This window comes from Cebus imitator, unplaced genomic scaffold (genome assembly GCF_001604975.1).
Source record: "Cebus imitator isolate Cc_AM_T3 unplaced genomic scaffold, Cebus_imitator-1.0 Scaffold93, whole genome shotgun sequence".
In the NCBI taxonomy this organism is placed as follows: domain Eukaryota; kingdom Metazoa; phylum Chordata; class Mammalia; order Primates; family Cebidae; genus Cebus; species Cebus imitator.
In genome coordinates this window covers 6035748-6053340 of record NW_016107408.1, presented here as the reverse complement: position 1 = coordinate 6053340, position 17593 = coordinate 6035748, and the positions used below count along the sequence as shown (strand labels likewise).

At 57.1% G+C, this 17593-nt stretch overlaps 2 protein-coding genes across 2 annotated transcripts; both read left to right on the top strand.

Annotated features, from left to right (window-relative positions):
- The first annotated feature begins 1945 nt into the window (after positions 1-1945).
- MRPL38 (mitochondrial ribosomal protein L38) lies at positions 1946-8350 on the top strand. The gene is made up of 9 exons (XM_017535799.1): positions 1946-2250; positions 2340-2519; positions 4531-4665; positions 4761-4969; positions 5388-5460; positions 5634-5679; positions 7342-7500; positions 7699-7835; positions 8011-8350. Exons 1-9 carry the CDS (start codon positions 2184-2186, stop codon positions 8145-8147), a joined length of 1143 nt encoding a protein of 380 aa, XP_017391288.1. The 5' UTR covers positions 1946-2183; the 3' UTR covers positions 8148-8350.
- A 1902-nt stretch (positions 8351-10252) lies between these two features.
- On the top strand, positions 10253-16783 carry TRIM65 (tripartite motif containing 65). Its single transcript, XM_017535798.2, has 6 exons — positions 10253-10724; positions 13641-13736; positions 13992-14225; positions 14308-14482; positions 14607-14672; positions 15321-16783. The coding sequence occupies exons 1-6, from the start codon at positions 10323-10325 to the stop codon at positions 15893-15895; spliced, it is 1548 nt and encodes a 515-aa protein (XP_017391287.1). The 5' UTR covers positions 10253-10322; the 3' UTR covers positions 15896-16783.
- The last annotated feature ends 810 nt before the right edge of the window (positions 16784-17593 follow it).

Below are 17593 nucleotides of genomic sequence, written 5' to 3'. Positions count from 1 at the left end.
GTGAGCCGAGATCGCGCCATTGCACTCCAGCCTGGGTAACAAGAGCGAAACTCTGCCTCAAAAAAAAAATAAAGACACGCAACTCTTCAAGCCAAATTTTCAGGTCTTCACTAGAAGGTTTTAAACAAGGTTAAACCATATTTGTATTTTAGAAAACCCATTGGCTGGTGCAGTGGCTCACGCCTGTAATCCTAACACTGGAAGGCCAAGGTGGGTGGATCACTTGAGGTCAGGAATTCAAAACCAGCCTGGCCAACATGGTGAAACCCCATCTCTGCTAAAAATACAAAAAAAAATTAGCCAGGCATGGTGTTGCCTGCCTGTAATCCCAGCTACCTGGGTGGCTGAGGCAGGAGAATGGCTTGAACCCAAGAGGCAGAGGTTACAGTGAGCCGGGATTGCACCACTGCACTCCAGCCCGGGCAACAGAGCGAGACTCAGTCTCAAAACAAAAAACCCATGTGTCTGCAGGGTGGGGACCAGAACAGAGGGGACAAGATTAGGGACAGAAGGCGTGTGAGAAGGCAGCTGGCAATGGTGCAAGGGAGGGACTTTGGGCAGGTCTGTGCCGGGCATGGCAGGGAGGGCTCACAGAAAAGCGCCCTCGGACCTGGTGCCAGGCATGGAGGGTCTGGATGATGTGTTGGGGGACCCCCAGGTTCCTGGCTTGGGTGAGCGGGTGGTGGCACAGACGAGTATACAGTCCTGGGGGGACAGCCAAGCAGAGGCATTCCACAGGCGCTCAGTTATAATGGCACTTTCCTCCGTGTAAGCGCCCAGCATTCCTGTCACTGCCATCAGAGTGTGGCAGGCATCCCAATTATCCCCTTCAGCCTTCTCCCAGGCCACAGACCCTGTAGAGGACAGAGTCCAGAAGTGAGTGTTGTGTAGCTGCTGCTCTTTTTCCTTCAAAATTGGAAAGATCAGAGCCCAAGTGCTTCATTCAGTTCCTTTTAGAGAGAGAAATGTTGGTGGAATGTAATGGAAAAAATGCTGGTGCCAGCCGCAGTGGTACACACCTGTAGCTGCTATCAGGAGGCTGAGGCAGGAGGATGGCTGGAGCCAAGATTTCAAGACCAGCCTGGGCAACATAGTGAGACCCTATATCATTAAAAAAAAAAATTATAGAGCCACTGCTTCTAGTTTCAAGACATTCATCGTTATTTGCTTCAAGTTGGTACATACGGGAATCCATGTGAGGCCTCTCAGTTAATGTCCAAGCAGACGCCACTCGGGATTCTAGGACAGCGAGAGGACAAGATGGAGCAATACACTGCCGTCTGCCGAGACCCAGTACGTCTTCATCTGGAGAGGGCTGGGGGCTGTGGGGTAGGGTAGGTGGATTTAGAGGCCGAAGAAAAGGATTCAGAAACAAAAGAACAAGGTGGCTAGGTGCGGTGGCTCACACCTGTAATAAATAAATAACACCTGTTATTTATTTATTTATATTATTTCGAGACGGAGTTTCACTCTTGTTGTCCAGGCTGGAGTGCAGTGGTGTCGTCTCGGCTCACTGCAGCCTCCTCCTCCCGGGTTCAAGTGATTCTCCTGCCTCAGCCTCCCAGGTAGCTGGGATTACAGGCGTCCGCCACCACGCCCGGCTAATTTTTGTATTTTTAGTAGAGATTGGGTTTCACCGTGTTGGCCAGGTTGGTCTCTTAACTCCTGACCTCAAGTGATCCACTCGCCTAGGCCTCCCAAAGTGCTGGCGTGAGCCACCGCTCCCCGCCCTCAATCTGGGTTTTAAAACCAAGCAGGCCTACTCCGGAATCCGAACTCACATCCCCTCTCCCATCCACGCCGGCGTCCCTGGGGAACTCTGGACGCCGCGTCCCGGGGCTGGGTGAGGACCCTGCCGGTCGACCCTGGTCTGTGCGGCCCCCTGGTTGCCGGCCGTGGGCAGGAGACCGGCTACTCTCAGCTCCGCCCCCGCGGCCCACCGGGCACTTCTGGAACTGGGCGCCTGCAGGCCGCGGCCACCTTCATCTCCAGCCCAGACGACGGTGCAAGTGCCTCCGGGGCAGGCGTCTGACACCTGCTCAGCAGCGCGGTGCTCAGGGTTAGGCCTGGGGGCGGGGCCTGGCCAGGCGTGGGCGGGGCCTGCCGCGGTTCGCTCAGGCGCCGCGCTGGCCACCTCTGCTCGGGTCCTACTGGGGGCCGCGGTGACGCAGGCCGGAGGGAAGATGGCAGCGCCCTGGTGGCGAGCCTCGCTGTGCGGGTGTCGGAGATGGCGGACCTTCAGCACCTCAGGTTAGGGGTGTGGGGATGGGCAGCTTTTTTGGGGGACCCTGTCGACCGACCTCTGGGGTGCCGGCCTGACGTCCTCTCTCTGCTCACAGCCGTCCTGTGCCGCCGGACACCCCCGCTGGGGCCGATGCCCAACCAGGACATCGACGTGAGCAACCTGGACCGGCTGGAGAAGTACCGGAGCTTCGACCGCTACCGGCGCCAGGCAGAGAAGGAGGCGCAGGCCCCTCACTGGTGGCGGACCTACCGGGAGCATTTCGGGGAGAAGACAGGTGCGGGGCGACTGGAGCAGAGGCTGCGGCCACTGGCGCGGCAACTCGGGAGACCCTTCGGCTTTTTCCCCGGGCGCTGAGCGAGCCTGCCAGCGCCCCAGTGGATGCTGGGGGAGTGGAAGGGCCTGCCTGCAGCCCTGTGGGCACTGTCTGCAGCTTAATCACGCCAGTATTTTTCACACTTTCTGTGCCCTCATACTTGGAAAATTCGCTTCCCCTGCTATTAGAGTTCTAGCTGCTAAAATGCCTGCTCCTAAAATCTTGATCACCTGCCCTTCCAGATTGGGATACCCTTCTGTGCGCCTAAAATACTCTGTAGGTAGCTCTGGCCACACTGCATTCCGACTCTGTGCGCTGCCTCTCCCTAGATTGTAAGCGCCCTGTGGACAGGGATCCTGCTCTCCATTGGTTCCTTGCACCTAAACAGTGCAAGAATGTACGTGTGGAATACTTTGCTGAATGAAATTAAAGTCTTGGGTAGGGTGACTCAAAAAAGAACCCAACCTTTAAGGTGCTTACAATTTATGGAGTATATCCTTTTTTTAATTTGATTTTTCATTCTTATGTCCAACGCACACTCAGATTTTTTTTTATCCTTTTTTTTTTTAAGCATTTATAAAGGCAGTTTTGTGGTGGTTAAAGGCACAAGCATGGAATCTAAATAGCCCGATTTAAATCCCAGCTCACCCTCTTAAGGGTATCATCCCTGAGCTTGTGTCCTCAACTGTAAAATAAAATAATTGTGTCTTTGCCACAAAATTTCCGTGAGGATTAAAATATGCAGTTCATTGGCATTTTTGCCTAATGCCATCTCTGATAAGCGCTCAGTATGTTTTCGTTATTTTATTTTTCTTTCTTTTTTTTTTTTTTTTTTTTAAGGGGGAGACTTGCTCTGTTGCCCAGGCTGGAGTGCAGTGGCGTGATCTTGGCTCACTGCAACCTCTGCCTCCTGGGTTCAAGCGATTTTTCTGCCTCAGCCTCCCAAGTAGCTGGCACTACAGGTATGGGCCACTACCCCCAGCTAATTTTTGTATTTTTAGTAGCGATGGGAGTGCCTAGGCTGGTCTCGAACTCCTGACCTCAAGTGATCAGCCTGCCTCCGCCTCCCATAGTGTTGGGATTACAGGCGTGAGCCACTGCACCTGGCCAAGAAGCACTTCTGTATGTCCTAGCATCAGTCATTCACTCTACCCAGGACAGCTGGGTGTTCATAGCCACCTGTGAACAGGCTTGGAGGTGATCTCAACCATAATTGGAAGGACAATTGGCTTCAGTTTCCCACTAGACAAAACTGACTGGTTTGGGAATCAGAAAAACACAACCTCCAGCCTGGGTGAAATCCCGTCTGGAGATTGCACCAGAATACACAAAAAATTAGCCGGGCATGGTGGGGAGATTGCACCAGAATACACAAAAAATTAGCCAGGCATGGTGGCAGGCGCCTGTAATCCCAGCTACTCGGGAGGCTGAGACAGGAGAATTGCTTGAACCTGGGAGGCAGAGGTTGCAGTGAGCCGAGATCTTGCAACTGCACTCCAGCCTGGGGGACAGAGCGAGCCTCCATCTCAAAAAAAAAAGAAAAACACAACCTCAGGTTGTATCTGATTTGCTTAACAAGATCCTGTTCAGGTTTCGGAAGTAGACTGCATAGTAGTAAGTTTTAGTTCTGTGAATCACAGGGAAAGCTTGAGCAGCAGAGCCAGAAGCGCAGAATGAGAGCACTAGGTAGGGACAGGTAGTTTAACCAAGAAGACGTGCCCCCCCATCAGGTGCAGTGGCTTGTGCCTTAATCTCAGCTACTCGGGAGGCTGAGGCAGGAGGATCACTTGAGACCAGGAGTTACAGACCATCCTGGGCAATGTGGCGAAACCCCATCTCTACAAGAAATTCAAGAATTAGTCAGACAAGATGATGTACACTTATAGTCCCAGCTACTCAGAAGACTGAGTCAGGGCGGTTCAGGCTGCAGTGAGCCATGACCCTGTTTTTCCAACACATCTTCCCTCCCCAGATCCCGAAGAGAAGATTGATATTGGGCTGCCTCCACCCAAAGTCTCCCGGACCCAACAGCTGCTGGAAAGGAAACAAGTCATCCGGGAGCTTCGGGCCAATGTGGAAGAGGAGCGGGCTGCCCGCCTCCGCACAGGTAAGCCTTCTCAGGGGAGGGGCCATCTCAGAGTTGGCGTACAGAGTGTGTCCCTGCCCCTACCCTGTACCCCAACTGGCCTTATTCCTGTCCAGCCAGGGTCCCACTGGACGCCGTGCGCGCTGAATGGGAGAGGACCTCTGGCCCCTACCACAAGCAGCGTCTGGCTGAGTATTACGGCCTCTACCGAGACCTATTCCATGGTGCCACCTTTGTGCCCCGAGTAGCCCTGCATGTGGCCTACGCTGTGGGTGAGGACGAGCTGATGCCCGTGTACTATGGCAATGAGGTGACTCCAACCGAGGTAACTGCTCACCTGGGCCTTCTCCCTGCCCTGTGTGCACACAGACACATCCCATCTCAGTGTCACAGACGCTCCTGGGTTTGGAATTTTGTTGTTCTCTCTTTGATTTCCTGGAAGACAACACCATGAATTTAGTACAAAATGAAGGAAAAAGAAGCCCTGTCTCAGCACATTCCTGTGACTGGCCTGTGTCTGTGTTGTGCCCTCCTGCTCAGGCCTTGGCACACGTTCCTTTTTGTGGTTGTTGTCTGGATGGGCAACTCTGCAGGGCTCCTTCTCTAAGCATCCCTTTGCCTGCCTGCCTGTGCCAGGGGCTGTCAAGGGCTTTTGGGTCAGAGTGGGCACCCCTTTCTCCAAGCCCCCTGCAACAACTTGTCTGTCTCTGGTGGAGCTGACAGCTTCCTTCTCTTTCTGCCAGGCTGCCCAAGTGCCAGAGGTGACCTATGAGGCAGAAGAGGGCTCCTTGTGGACGTTGCTACTCACTAGCTTGGGTCGGTGTCTGGGGCTCACCAGGCCTCCTACCCCCCTTACCTCCCATGAGCCAGGACCCTGGGGGGCTGGGGAAGGTGCCAGGTGGAGATCCCCAGCACTGGCTCCTAACAAGGGGCGGGGCAGCTGGGCCGTGGACAGCTGGGCCATGGTCAGCGGGTGTGTTTCTGTGCAGATGGGCACCTGCTGGAGCCGGATGCTGAGTACCTCCACTGGCTGCTGTGAGTACTGGGGATGGGGGGCGCCCAGGCGGGAGGGTCGGACCCGGGAGCTAGAACAGGCTGCACCTGAGTTTCACGGACTACCCATGGGACTTTGAATTCACCCCCCACTCTGCCTCCTGAGGGGGTTAGAGGCCCTGGGATCTAGGTGTGTTCTTGAAGACCACTACAGGAGACAAAGCTTACAGTAGGCCTCGGTCAGCCCAAACAAGCCTCATTCTTTTTTTTTTCCCTCCCCCCGCCGACCGCTTTTTTTTGAGTCAGGGTCTCACTCTGTCCCCTAGGCTGGAGTACAGTGGAGCAGTCATGGCTAATTGCAGCCTCTATTTCTTGGGCTCAAGTGATGCCCCCTACCTCAGGCTCTTGAGTAGCTGAGACTACAGGTACAAGCCACCACACCCAGCTAATTTTTGTATTTATTTATTTATTTATTTATTATACAAAAAGCTCTTGGCATGAAATTTTTGTATTTTTTATAGAGACAGGGTTTCACCATGTTGCCTAGGCTAGTCTCCTGAGATCAAGCAATCTGCCTGCCTCAGCCTCCCAAAGTGCTAGGATTACAGGTGTGAGCCACCATGCCTGGCCCCTTTGCTGCTCTAAACTCATTTCTTTGCCTGTAAAACTGGGATAATGTCACCACCTGACTTACTCAACCTGAGGTGGACTGTGACAGTCATGTGGGGGAAGGAGTAGGAGAGGCCCGGCAGCTGTAGTGTCCCCCAAGTGCCCCCGGAACCACTGGGCACTCCTTCCCTGGGACCAGGCTTCTTCCCACAGGGCCCAGGCTGGGCTGCCTTCTACCTTCTTGGTAGCTTTTGGCTCTGAACAACAGGGCAGGGGGCAGAGGTCAGGCCCGTGACCCCAGCTTTGAACCTTCTGGTTAATTGGGGACAGTGACTGGGAGGCTGGTTTCTGTTGTTGTTGTTGTTATTGTTGTTGTTGTTGTTGTTGTTGTTTTGAGACGGAGTTTCGCTCTTGTTACCCAGGCTGGAGTGCAATGGCGCGAGCTCACCGCAACCTCCGCCTCCTGGGTTCAGGCAATTCTCCTGCCTCAGCCTCCTGAGTAGCTGGGATTACAGGCACATGCCACCATGCCCAGCTGATTTTTTGTATTTTTAGTAGAGACGGGGTTTCACCATGTTGACCAGGATGGTCTTGATCTCTTGACCTCGTGATCCACCCGCCTCGGCCTCCCAAAGTGCTGGGATTACAGGTGTGAGCCACCGCGCCTGGCCTTCTGTTGTTTTTATTCAACTGCAGTTACCAACCTGTGTGGCAGGACCCTCTGGGGAGTTGTCCTGAGGCAGTGGCCGCCCCTGTGACAGGCTGGGCACACACTCCCTGACGAGGTCCTGGAGACTTCAGGATGCAGAGGGAAAAGCAGCCAACTAGCCTCAGTGACTCTGGCCGACCTCCTGGCTCCTGGGGCCTGGAAGCAGGCTGCATGGCCTCGCTGTCAAGTTCATGTTCTCTGGAGCGCTGTTTGCAGTATGTCCAGGCGTCCACAGAGCTTGGCTCCCTCCTCCATCCTAGGAGAGAGATCGCTTAGGGCTATCCTCCCAGGGAGTCATGTCAGCCTCTAGGGTGTGTGTGGAGCTGGGGGGGACACTCCTGCCACCTCCCTGGATCAGTTATTAATGGGGACTTTCCTCCTCCCAGAACCAACATCCCGGGCAACCGGGTGGCTGAAGGACAGGAAACGTGTCCCTACCTCCCCCCCTTCCCTGCCCGAGGCTCCGGCATCCACCGTCTTGTCTTCCTGCTCTTCAAACAGGACCAGCTGATTGACTTCTCCGAGGACATGCGCCCCTCACCCTGGTAATCAACACCCCCGGTACATAACCTGGCCTCAGGCCAGCTCCCCTGGAATAGCCACTGTTGCTCAGTTCTCCCTCGACCTTGGCCTTGAGGCTGGGAGAAGAGCAGGATAGGGTGCCAGTAGACCCACAGGGGTGGAGAGGTGTGGGGCTCTGGTGCCCAGCTCCCCAATCTCACATGTTCTCCACCTTCTCATAGCTACCAGCTGGCCCAGCGGACCTTTCGCACCTTTGATTTCTACAAGAAACACCAAGAAGCCATGACTCCAGCCAGCCTGTCCTTCTTTCAGTGCCGCTGGGATGACTCTGTCACCCACATCTTCCACCAGCTTCTGGGTAAGAGCCATGGGGCTGGGGCATGGGGTGGGCCTGAGCTCCCAGGCCTTGCCTGCCCTGCCCAGGAGAAGCTTTGTTAGGAGAGGGCCTCAGCAGGCCCCTGATGGGCAGCCCTCAGCCTGAGGGGGTGCAGGCCAGCAAGAGACCACCCCTGTGCCCCTCGCTCTTCTTGCAGACATGCGGGAGCCAGTGTTTGAGTTCGTGCGGCCGCCCCCTTACCACCCCAAGCAGAAGCGCTTCCCCCACCGGCAGCCCCTGCGCTACCTGGACCGGTACAGGGACAGTCATGAGCCCACCTATGGCATCTACTAAGGAGCCAGAGTGCGCCCACCTCAGAGCATGGGATTGATCGGCAGCAACAGTAAAGACACAGCTCCAGAGGCCCAGGCTTTGGGGTCGGCCCTACCTGAGGCAGCCCCTCCGTGGCTCCCTTCCATCAGGCCCAGGGCTTATAGTGAACCGGACTCTCAGGTGATGGTGCGGAGAATGTGAATAAAGATTTCTTGCCGAGCTTAGTGGCTCACGCCTGTAATCCCAACATTGGGAAGCTGAGGAGGGAGGATTGCTTGAGCCCAGGAATTCAAGACCAGCCTAGGCAACATAATGAGACCCTGCCTCTTTTTAAAATAAAAAATAAATTTGAAAAGATGATGATTTCTGCTGTAGCTGGCTTGGGTTGGCGTTCCAGGGGCCAGAGGCCCCTGATGGAGCTGTATTGCTTCATGGGTGGGAAAGGGGCTGCCCCCCGTCCCACGAGGTGGGCCCTCACCTCCGTCTTCAAAGGGTGTCAGGAGTGCTGGGATATGAAGCAAAAGAAGGCAGTAGGCCAAAAACAGGTATGGCCTGGGAAGGGAGACATCCCAATCCATCCAGCAGGTACCTAAAACCCAGCTCCCTGAAAAAGTGCAGCAGAGCAGCTGGGTTGAGGAGAGAGCATTTATTGAACACTGGCTGTGTGCCCCGGGGATCCCACAGCTCCTGGAGAGACAGTGCCTGCCCCAGCACTGATCCTCTGCGCAGGCTCCTTCCCCGACCCTGGGCTTGGGAGGAGAAGCCACATCAAGTAGGAAACAGCATGTCTCAGAGACCTGCTTAGGGTCAGAAAGCCCCATGGAGCCTCTCGCTGGATGGTTACCTGTTTTGTTTCACCCTTCCCAAAAATAGAAGGCTGGCTAACTAGTAGGGTAGATCCGTGCACTTTTTCCAGAAAGACCACCTATCACTGCACAGAGGACGCAGTGCTTGCTCCAACCAGTGGTGAGAGCATGTGCCGCCTCATCAGCCCAGCTTGGCTAGAAAGGCCTTACCTCTCCTGGATTCCCCCTGGCCTGATAAACACTGCCCAGGGAGGTGGGGGCCCGGTTTCCAGACCTGCTTTTCACTGCTCAGCTGCAGGGGAAATGCTGGAGTATGTATTGAGGCTGCAGATCCGCTGGGACCCCAGGCTAGGAACTCTCCCCAGCAGAGGGCAGCAGGGACAGGGGATGCTGGTTCCAGCCGAAAGTTGGTTTGTGTATTCATTCAAGGGCCGTTTGAAAAACACCAGTTAACTGGTCCCTGTCTCTTGGTGACCAGGCATTTCCATCTCGTTGTTTACTTTAAAAGAACCAAAATTACGTGTAGCCCAGAGAAGGGAGACACCCGAGTCTGGCAAGTGCCTGAAACCCAGCTCCAGGAAAAAGTGCAGCAGCACTCCTCGAGTCAGCAGCGAGCCTGCCCGCCCACGTGCCCTGACTTTCATTTCATCGCCTACCCCAGAGGGTTGAGGGGGTTGGGGGGGTGGTCTATGCTGTTAGGCGATTGACAGATGAGTCCAGAAGAGGTTCCGCGCTGCCTGTGGTCAGAAGCCCGGAGGCCCCGCGGGGTGTGATCTCTCACCGCCACCTCCGCCTGCCAAGTTCAAGCGATTCTCTTGCCTCAGCCTCCCGAGTAGCTGGGATTACGGGCGCCCGCCACCACGGCTAATTTTGTATTTTTATTAGAGATGGGGCTTCTCCAGGTTGGTCAGGCTGGTCTCGAACTCTCACCTCAGGTGATCTGCCCACCTCGGGTTTCCCAAAGCGCTGGGATTACAGGCATGAACCACCACCCCCGGCCCCCGGCAGGGTTATCGAGCCTGTGGTCTCCAGGAGCTGGGATGAGGGCCCAGGGGAGTGGGATGGACCCGCCAGGCCTGGACCCGAGGGAGCCGGACCCAGCTCCCAGCCAGGGTGGCGCGGAGCCTGGAGAGAGGAAGGGGCGCAACGCGAGAACGCGAAGCCTTCGAGCGGCCCAGGCCGAGGCGGGCAGGGGTGGCCTGGGCCCCGGCGGCAGCCGCTGGTCCGAGGTGTCGGAGGAGGGCCTGCCGCGCCGGATTGCGTCCCTGGGCGGGATTCCCGCCCCGCCCCGCGCTGGCCACGCCCAGGCGCCCTCAGCGCGCTAGGCCCGCGGTCCCTTTAAGACGCCCGGGGCGCCCCCCCCTGCTGCCGTCGCCGCCGCCGCCGGGCCATGGCAGCACAGCTACTGGAGGAGAAGCTGACCTGCGCCATCTGCCTGGGGCTCTACCGGGACCCGGTGACGCTGCCCTGCGGCCACAACTTCTGCGGGGCCTGCATCCGGGACTGGTGGGGCCGCTGCGAGAAGGCGTGCCCCGAGTGTCGGGAGCCCTTCCCAGACGGCGCCGAGCTGCGCCGCAATGTGGCCCTCAGCGGCGTGCTGGAGGTGGTGCGCGCCGGGCCCGCCCGGGACTCCGGCCCTGAGCCCGGCCCCGGCGCGCGCTGCCACCGCCACGGGCGGCCGCTGGAGCTCTTCTGCCGCACCGAGGGCCGCTGCGTGTGCAGCGTGTGCACCGTGCGCGAGTGTCGCCTCCACGAGCGGGCGCTGCTGGACGCCGAGCGCCTGGAACGGGAGGTGACTCCACCGACGGGGGCGGGAGGGGGCCGGGCCCGCCGCAGCCTGGCCACCGCCCGGTGACTCCTGCGGGCCGCGCCCTGCTCTCTCTGGGCGCCTGGTGGGGGCGGGGAGCCTCAACTGGAGGTGGCTTTGCCCAACCTGGGAGTTGATTATAAAAATCGCGGGCCTGTGCATCCGACTGGCATGTGCAGCACAGCCAGGGCCACAGGGTAGGGTGGGTCTCAGGAGCTGCTTGGCACCTTCTGGATGAACGCAGAAGCCTGGGCATGAGGCAGCAGCTCCCTGCCCCGTGCCCAGGCGCTAGAAAACCGTCGTGTGTCACCGGCGATCTGCGAGTCTCCTTTCATTTGCTGTGTGGAAGGGCTTGGGGGGCTGTTGGTAAATGGATCAGAGGAGCTCCCTGCCCTTAAGAGGCTTAGAATACACTTAAGAAGTTCAGTGTTCCAGTCAGGTGTGAATGTATTGTTACAAAATGCAGTGAGGAAAGCACATGGCATGTGATAGCAATGTCAGGGTGACCCTGCTAAGCGGGGAGGGGAGGCCACCTTCAGGCTGGCACGTGAGGGCTGAGGAAGCACCAGCCAGAAGAAAGATCTGAGGAAAAGCATTCTAGGCAGAGGAGGCAGCCTGGTCCCTGTTCCGGGAAGGGAAAGAACTAGGCACACGGGGTCCCTGGGGGCAGATTTTTGCCACTGAGATCTGTGGGCGAGGCCCTGGGGGTCAGCAGGGTCGGATCGGGCAGGGTCCTGGGGGAGTCTGGCTCTTACTCTAGGGGGATGGGGACCATCACGCAGAATCATTTGGGGACAGAGGAGGGCTTGGAGGCAGGGTGACACATGGTCAGATTTGGGCTTCATGGAGACTGATCACCTGGCTGTGGGGTGAAGTGGGCATAAGACCTGAATCGAGGAGCAGCCCCGGGCAGCAGTGCAGGGAGGCAAGGAACCGGTTGTGGGGGCAGGGAGAGGAGACCAGGATGGAGGAGATGAGAAACGCTGAGGGGGAGCAGTACCTTGTGGAGGCAAAAGCAGGCCAGGGGGACACGGGGGACAGCAGAGAGGGTGGTAAGGGAGACACCTGGGTTTCTGTGTTGAGCAAGCATGTGGCTGGGGTGCTATGTGCTGAGAGGCCTAGTTTGGCTTTAGATGTATAGAGGTCAGAGTTGCCAGTGGGAAAAACCAGGGGATGGGTCTGCAGCAACTGTCCAAAGCTCAGGAGCGGGGAGCTGGAGGTCTAGAGCTGGGAGTCATTAGCACAGGAGAGAGAGAAGGTTCTGGGAAGGAGGAGGAGAAGGCCCTGCCTGCAGTCAAACCAAGATGGAGCTCCCAGGGAGATGGGGAAGGCTGGGAGAACTGCACAAGAGTGCCAGGAAGAGAACGGTCAGGGTGCCTATGCTGATGGGAGGCTCGGTACAAGGACAGAAATGACCTTCAGCATCGGTACCATGGAGGTGGCCCATGCCACAAGACCATTTCAACAGCGAAGACAGGACACGGAATCATTTGGGGACAGAGGAGGGCTGGGACAAAGGCATGGGCGGAGGAGGGTGCAGGGACACTGGATGGGACAGGAAGGGAAGGAGTGGCCTGGTGAGCAGGGAGGGAGGGAGGGGTATACAGCAGGGGGTTGGTGAGGTGGGAGGCCTGGGACTGAGGCGGCTGGAACAGGAGAGGGCAGGAAGGCGGTGGTCAGAGAAGAAGAATGGATGCCTAGAATGGAGATTGTGGAGCTGGTGACAAGGGCCAGGGTGCGTTCACAGGAGCGGCTGAGATGAGGTGAAGGAAGAGGGCTCCAGAGTGTTGGGGGACGTTGCTTGTAGCTGCTGAGGCCGCCAAGGAGGATGAGCTGAGATGTACTGCTTACGGGCGGGTGCAGAAAACAGCTAGGCATGGAAATTTGCGACGGAGGCCAGTAGATGATGGCCATGCAGAGGGAGTGGCAGGGGCAGCCAGTGGCACCACGGGAACCCGGATTTTGCAAGAGAGAGGGAAAGGCCCATGGGGGTACTGTCCCTAGGGGAGGACCGGGTGCCCTGGGAGAGCCTACCCTCCCATCTCCTGTGTTCCTGTGTTAAATGCTCGAGGCAGGGGACCTGGAGGAGTGCTGGGCTTGGGAAGATCTGAGGACTTTGACCAAATTATCACCTTCTCTGAGCCCATTTCCTCTCTGATGCACTAGGGGGGAACGGAAGCAGGGTGTTGAAGCTCTTGACCAGGCGCTGGGAACAGGGCCCCTGGTATCTGTGTGGTTCATCCTGCTCACATGAGAGCATCGTGTTTTGATTCCCAAGGGAATCGGGGAGCGCAGCCGCATAGAGGTCCCTTTCTTCCCCCTCATGCCCAAAGCCAGGGTCAGGGGCTGGCTGGGTCCCCTGAATAATCTACTTTGTGCATGCAAATAACTGGCCACTTGTCAGACAGCTTTGGTGCTTTGGGTGGTCCCTGAAGTCAGCTCCTCAAGCCCCAGGGCCTCCTGGGCCACTGACCCCTCTGCAGTGAGACAGAGACCAATGGCTTTAGTGTTTGGGGTCATCCATGCAAGGCCCTCTGAGTCAGCATTATCGCTTTCATGTATTGATGGGTGGAGGGTTAGGCCCAGAGAGGGTAGGTGCTTTGCCCCAGCTTGCTCAACATGCAAGAGGTAGAAATGGGAATTAAGTTGGGTCCTGAGCCCAAGGCTTCTGCTCTGCTCAGATTCCACCTGCTGCAGGCGAGGAGCGACTTTGTCCAGACCCCTTGGCACACAGGTCCAACTCTCCCCGGGTTAGAGTGAGGCCGGTGCTCTGGAGACTGGCCTGGGGTGGCATGCGGAGGGGCTGCGTGGCGTCTGCAGGCGTGGTTAGTTGTCTGAGGAAGGATGTCACAGCCAATCCTGGCCCTGTCTCGTTGCTTGTCCCACGGGCGGGCACCACAGGCCCAGCTGAGAGCCAGCCTGGAGGTTACCCGGCAACAGGCCACCCAAGCCGAATGCCAGCTACTGCAGCTACAGAAGCAAAGCAGCCAGATCCAGGTACGAGGCCTGTGCCTGCCTGCCCACCGCGGCCTCACAATGCATCCTGGGGGTGGCCACCAGCTGGACCCTGGAACACCAGGCAGCAGGGAGTGGCGCTGAGCACGGAGCTGGGCACAGGGGGCCTGGGGAGGTTCCCAGGACCTTGGCTGCCCACATCCCTGCCCCTCAGCTCAGCGAGCAGCCCTGGCCCTAGCCTGCCTTGGCGTGGCACAGGACCCTAGCCACCCTGAAGCCCCTCTTGATCCCATGCAGAGCTCCGCCTGCACCTTGGCCTCCTTAGTCTCCAGCAAGTTCAGCAGCCTGCTACAGGCCCTGGAGATGCAGCACACGGCGGCGCTGAGGAGCATTGAGGCAGCCAAGACGCAGGCGCTGGCACAGGCTCAAGACGAGGAGCAGCGACTTCGGGGCCACTTGGAGGCTCTGGCTCGCCATGGCTGCAGGATCCAGGAGCTCTTGGAGCAGGGGGATGCGCAGACCTTCCTGCAGGTGCCAGGTGTGAGGGCACAGGTGGGGGGACTTGCTTCCCAGCCCCTCGAGCCTAGGCTTACTTGCTCTCCCTGGGGCTCAGGAATCACAGCTCCTCCAGCCCCCAGGGCCTCTTGGGCCACTCACCCCTCTGCAGTGGGATGAAGACCAACAGCTGGGTGACCTGAAGGAGTTGCTAAGCCGGCTGTGTGGCCTCCTCCTGGAAAACGGGGACCACCCCGGGATACCAGCCAAGCCTGTGGACTTAAGCCCCGTGGGTGAGGCTAACCCCAGATCCCCCCACTGGGCCCAGCTGTCCCTCCCACTGGGGGATGGAGGAGGGTCATGGCCCACACATCGTGACCTCTCCAACCACTCCCCTAACACTGCTTTGCCCCCTAGAGGCTCCAGGTCCCCTGGCACCGGTCCCAAGCACAATTTGTCCACTGAGGAGGAAACTCTGGCAGAGTAAGGAGGCTGTTCGTGTGTGTGCACCTGTGTGTGTGTGCAAGGAAGTGCACGTGTGCGCCCGTGTGTGTGGTGTGCAAGGAAGTGCACGTGTGCGCCCGTGTGTGTGGTGTGCAAGGAAGTGCATGTGCGCCTGTGTGTGCAAGGAAGTGCACGTGTGTGCCTGTGTGTGCAAGGAAGTGCACGTGTGTGCCTGTGTGTGTGGTGTGCAAGGAAATGCATGTGTGTGCCTGTGTGTGCTGTGAGCACTGTGTACGCGCCTGTTTGTGTACATATGTGATTGGGGGGCACGTGTTGTGACTGTTCTGTCCTGGATTTCTGGGCCTGGCCCAACCCCCTGCACACCTCGTGCATGTCCACCCTGAAGCAGGTGCAGCCAGCATGTGTTGAAGGACAGAGTCTGGAACACAGATCTGTAATTCTTCCACTTAATACCGAGTTAATGGCTCTCGGAGCCCCAGTTTTCTCAGCTGTGAATGGGGCTGATAGAGGATTCCACCTGCGAGGTGGCGGCGAGGATTCAGTGCTGTGGTGACGGCCAGTGCTCGGCGTGCCCAGCAGATGTTTAGCTGTAGGTAAATGGAGATGTGGCTCTGCTGTCTTCCCTCTGGACAGGAGCCCAGCCCACCTCTGTCCTTTCCCCAACAGATTATCGCAATCTAACCTTTGATCCCGTCAGTGCCAACCGTCACTTCTATCTGTCGCGCCAGGACCAGCAGGTGAAACACTGTCATCAGTCCCGGGGCCCAGCTGGGCCAGGCAGCTTCGAGCTCTGGCAAGTGCAGTGTGTCCAGAGCTTCCAGGCTGGGCGCCACTACTGGGAGGTGCGTGCGTCAGACCACTCAGTGACGCTGGGCGTCTCCTACCCGCAACTGCCACGGTGCAGGCTGGGGCCCCACACAGACAACATTGGTCGGGGCCCCTGCTCCTGGGGGCTCTGCGTCCAGGAGGATGGCCTCCAGGCCTGGCACAATGGGGAGGCCCAGCGCCTCCCAGGGATGTCAGGGCGGCTCCTGGGCATGGATTTGGACGTGGCCTCAGGCTGCCTCACCTTCTACAGCCTGGAGCCCCGGACCCAGCCCCTGCACACTTTCCATGCCCTCTTCACCCAGCCCCTCATCCCTGTCTTCTGGCTCCTCGAGGGTAGGACCCTGACCCTGTGCCATCAGCTGGGGGCTGTGTTCCCTCCTGGGCCCCAGGAAGAGGTCTCTGTGCTCAGCTGAAGAAGGCATGGGATGGAGCCCTGGCACAACTGCCACCCTGCCTGTGTGCCCAAGAGCTGCCCAGCTTCAGCTTGGGGACCCAAGGACCAGCTCTTGGCCTCTCTGTGACTCAGAGAGAGATTGGGGGTTGTGGGGGTGGGCATAAACCCAGAGTTCACATTTCCAGCCTCTTAGAAGGGGACACGGTCTAGGAAGGGGATAAATGGGAAGCCCTCGCCCCAAACAACCCAGTTCTAGGCATCGCCTGGACCTAGGGGGCTAGAGCAGTGCCCAGGGGACTTCTTGGCTTACAGGACAGCATATGTGACAAAATTCAGATCCACCTGAATTTGCCTCTGGAGATGATAACGGACCAAAGGAGCAGTCAGTGTGGGGCAGTGAGCCAGGGGAAGATGGATTCCTCCCTCCTTCCCGCCTGAGGCTCTAATTTTTTGTTACATTTGGGTAGACGTCCGTCCTGTCTTGGAGTCTTTTTATTTTGTGCATCCTTAAAATAGTATGCTGTAAACAACTGTTTTCTGCATTTAAACATTTTTATTTTTCCAGGAGACAGTCCTGCTCTGTCACCCAGGCTGGAGTGCAGTGGTACAATCATGGCTCACTGCAGCCTCGGGCTCCTGAGCTCAAGGGATGCTCACACCTCAGCCTCTGGAGTAGCTGAGATTACAGTGTTTTCTGCAATTTTTTGACTTAACATAAGCATTTTTCACGTGACTGAAAATTTTCACTGATGGATTGCTGTAGTCGTTCTAATGGCTATCAAATTTATTTACCCACTATTGGACATTTAAATTGCTTTCTTTTTAGCTATACAAATATCAGTATTGCCGGGCACGGTGGTTCACGCCTGTAATCCCAGTACTTTGGGAGGCTGAGGCGGGTGGATCACAAGGTCAGGAGTTCAAGACTAGCCTAGCCAACATGGTGAAACCCCGTCTCTACTAAAAATACAAAAATTAATAGACGTGGTGGTGGGCACCTGTAGTCCCAGCTACTTGGGAGGCTGAGGCAGGAGAATCACTTGAACCCGGGAGGTGGAGTAGCTGAGATTACAGTTCTCAGCTGTAATTTACTGAGCCAAGATTGCACCACTGTACTCTAGTTTGGGTGACAGAGCAAGACTGTCTCAAAAAAACAGAAAAAACTAACAATGTGATTTTTTTTTTTTTTTTTTTTTTGAGACAGAGTCTCCCTCTGTCATCCAGGCTGGTGTGAAGTGGTGTCATCATGGGCTCATGGGATTCTCCTGCCTCAGCCTCCTGAGTAGCTGGGATTACAGGTGTGTGCCACCATGCCCAGCTTTCGGTGAATATTTCTGAGCAGGATGCCTGGCCACATTGATGGTCGTGTGTAGGCTAAGTTACCTCAAGTGAGTCACTCAGGGAACAATGAGCACTTGAAGATTGTTTTATGTAAAAGGCCGCAGTGAGGCCACCTTAAATCAGGCCGACTAAGGCCCCTCAACCCCGTCACCGAGCAGCATATGACACTGGCAGGACCTCAGTCCAGCATCCCACCCCTGGGCATGGGGCTTCAGGGCAGCCACGTGTGCAGGTGCCAGCTCAGGCTAGCTCCTCTAGGTGTGGTCTGGTCTTTGCCATTCCAGAGCATGCTGCCACGAAGCCTCCGGCCATGTTTTTGCTTGTATTTCCGGAAGTGGGGTTGCCAGGTCATATAGCAGGTATAATTTTTTTTTTT

Excerpts from the sequence above, each read along its gene's own strand:
- MRPL38 (XM_017535799.1), top strand. The coding sequence starts at position 2,184 with ATGGCAGCGCCCTGGTGGCGAGCCTCGCTGTGCGGGTGTCGGAGATGG. Across the intron at positions 4,970-5,387 it reads ATGAGGTGACTCCAACCGAG|GCTGCCCAAGTGCCAGAGGT; the intron begins GTAACTGCTCAC and ends TCTTTCTGCCAG. Across the intron at positions 5,680-7,341 it reads GAGTACCTCCACTGGCTGCT|AACCAACATCCCGGGCAACC; the intron begins GTGAGTACTGGG and ends TCCTCCTCCCAG.
- TRIM65 (XM_017535798.2), top strand. The coding sequence starts at position 10,323 with ATGGCAGCACAGCTACTGGAGGAGAAGCTGACCTGCGCCATCTGCCTG. Across the intron at positions 14,226-14,307 it reads ATGCGCAGACCTTCCTGCAG|GAATCACAGCTCCTCCAGCC; the intron begins GTGCCAGGTGTG and ends CCTGGGGCTCAG. Across the intron at positions 14,483-14,606 it reads TGTGGACTTAAGCCCCGTGG|AGGCTCCAGGTCCCCTGGCA; the intron begins GTGAGGCTAACC and ends TTTGCCCCCTAG.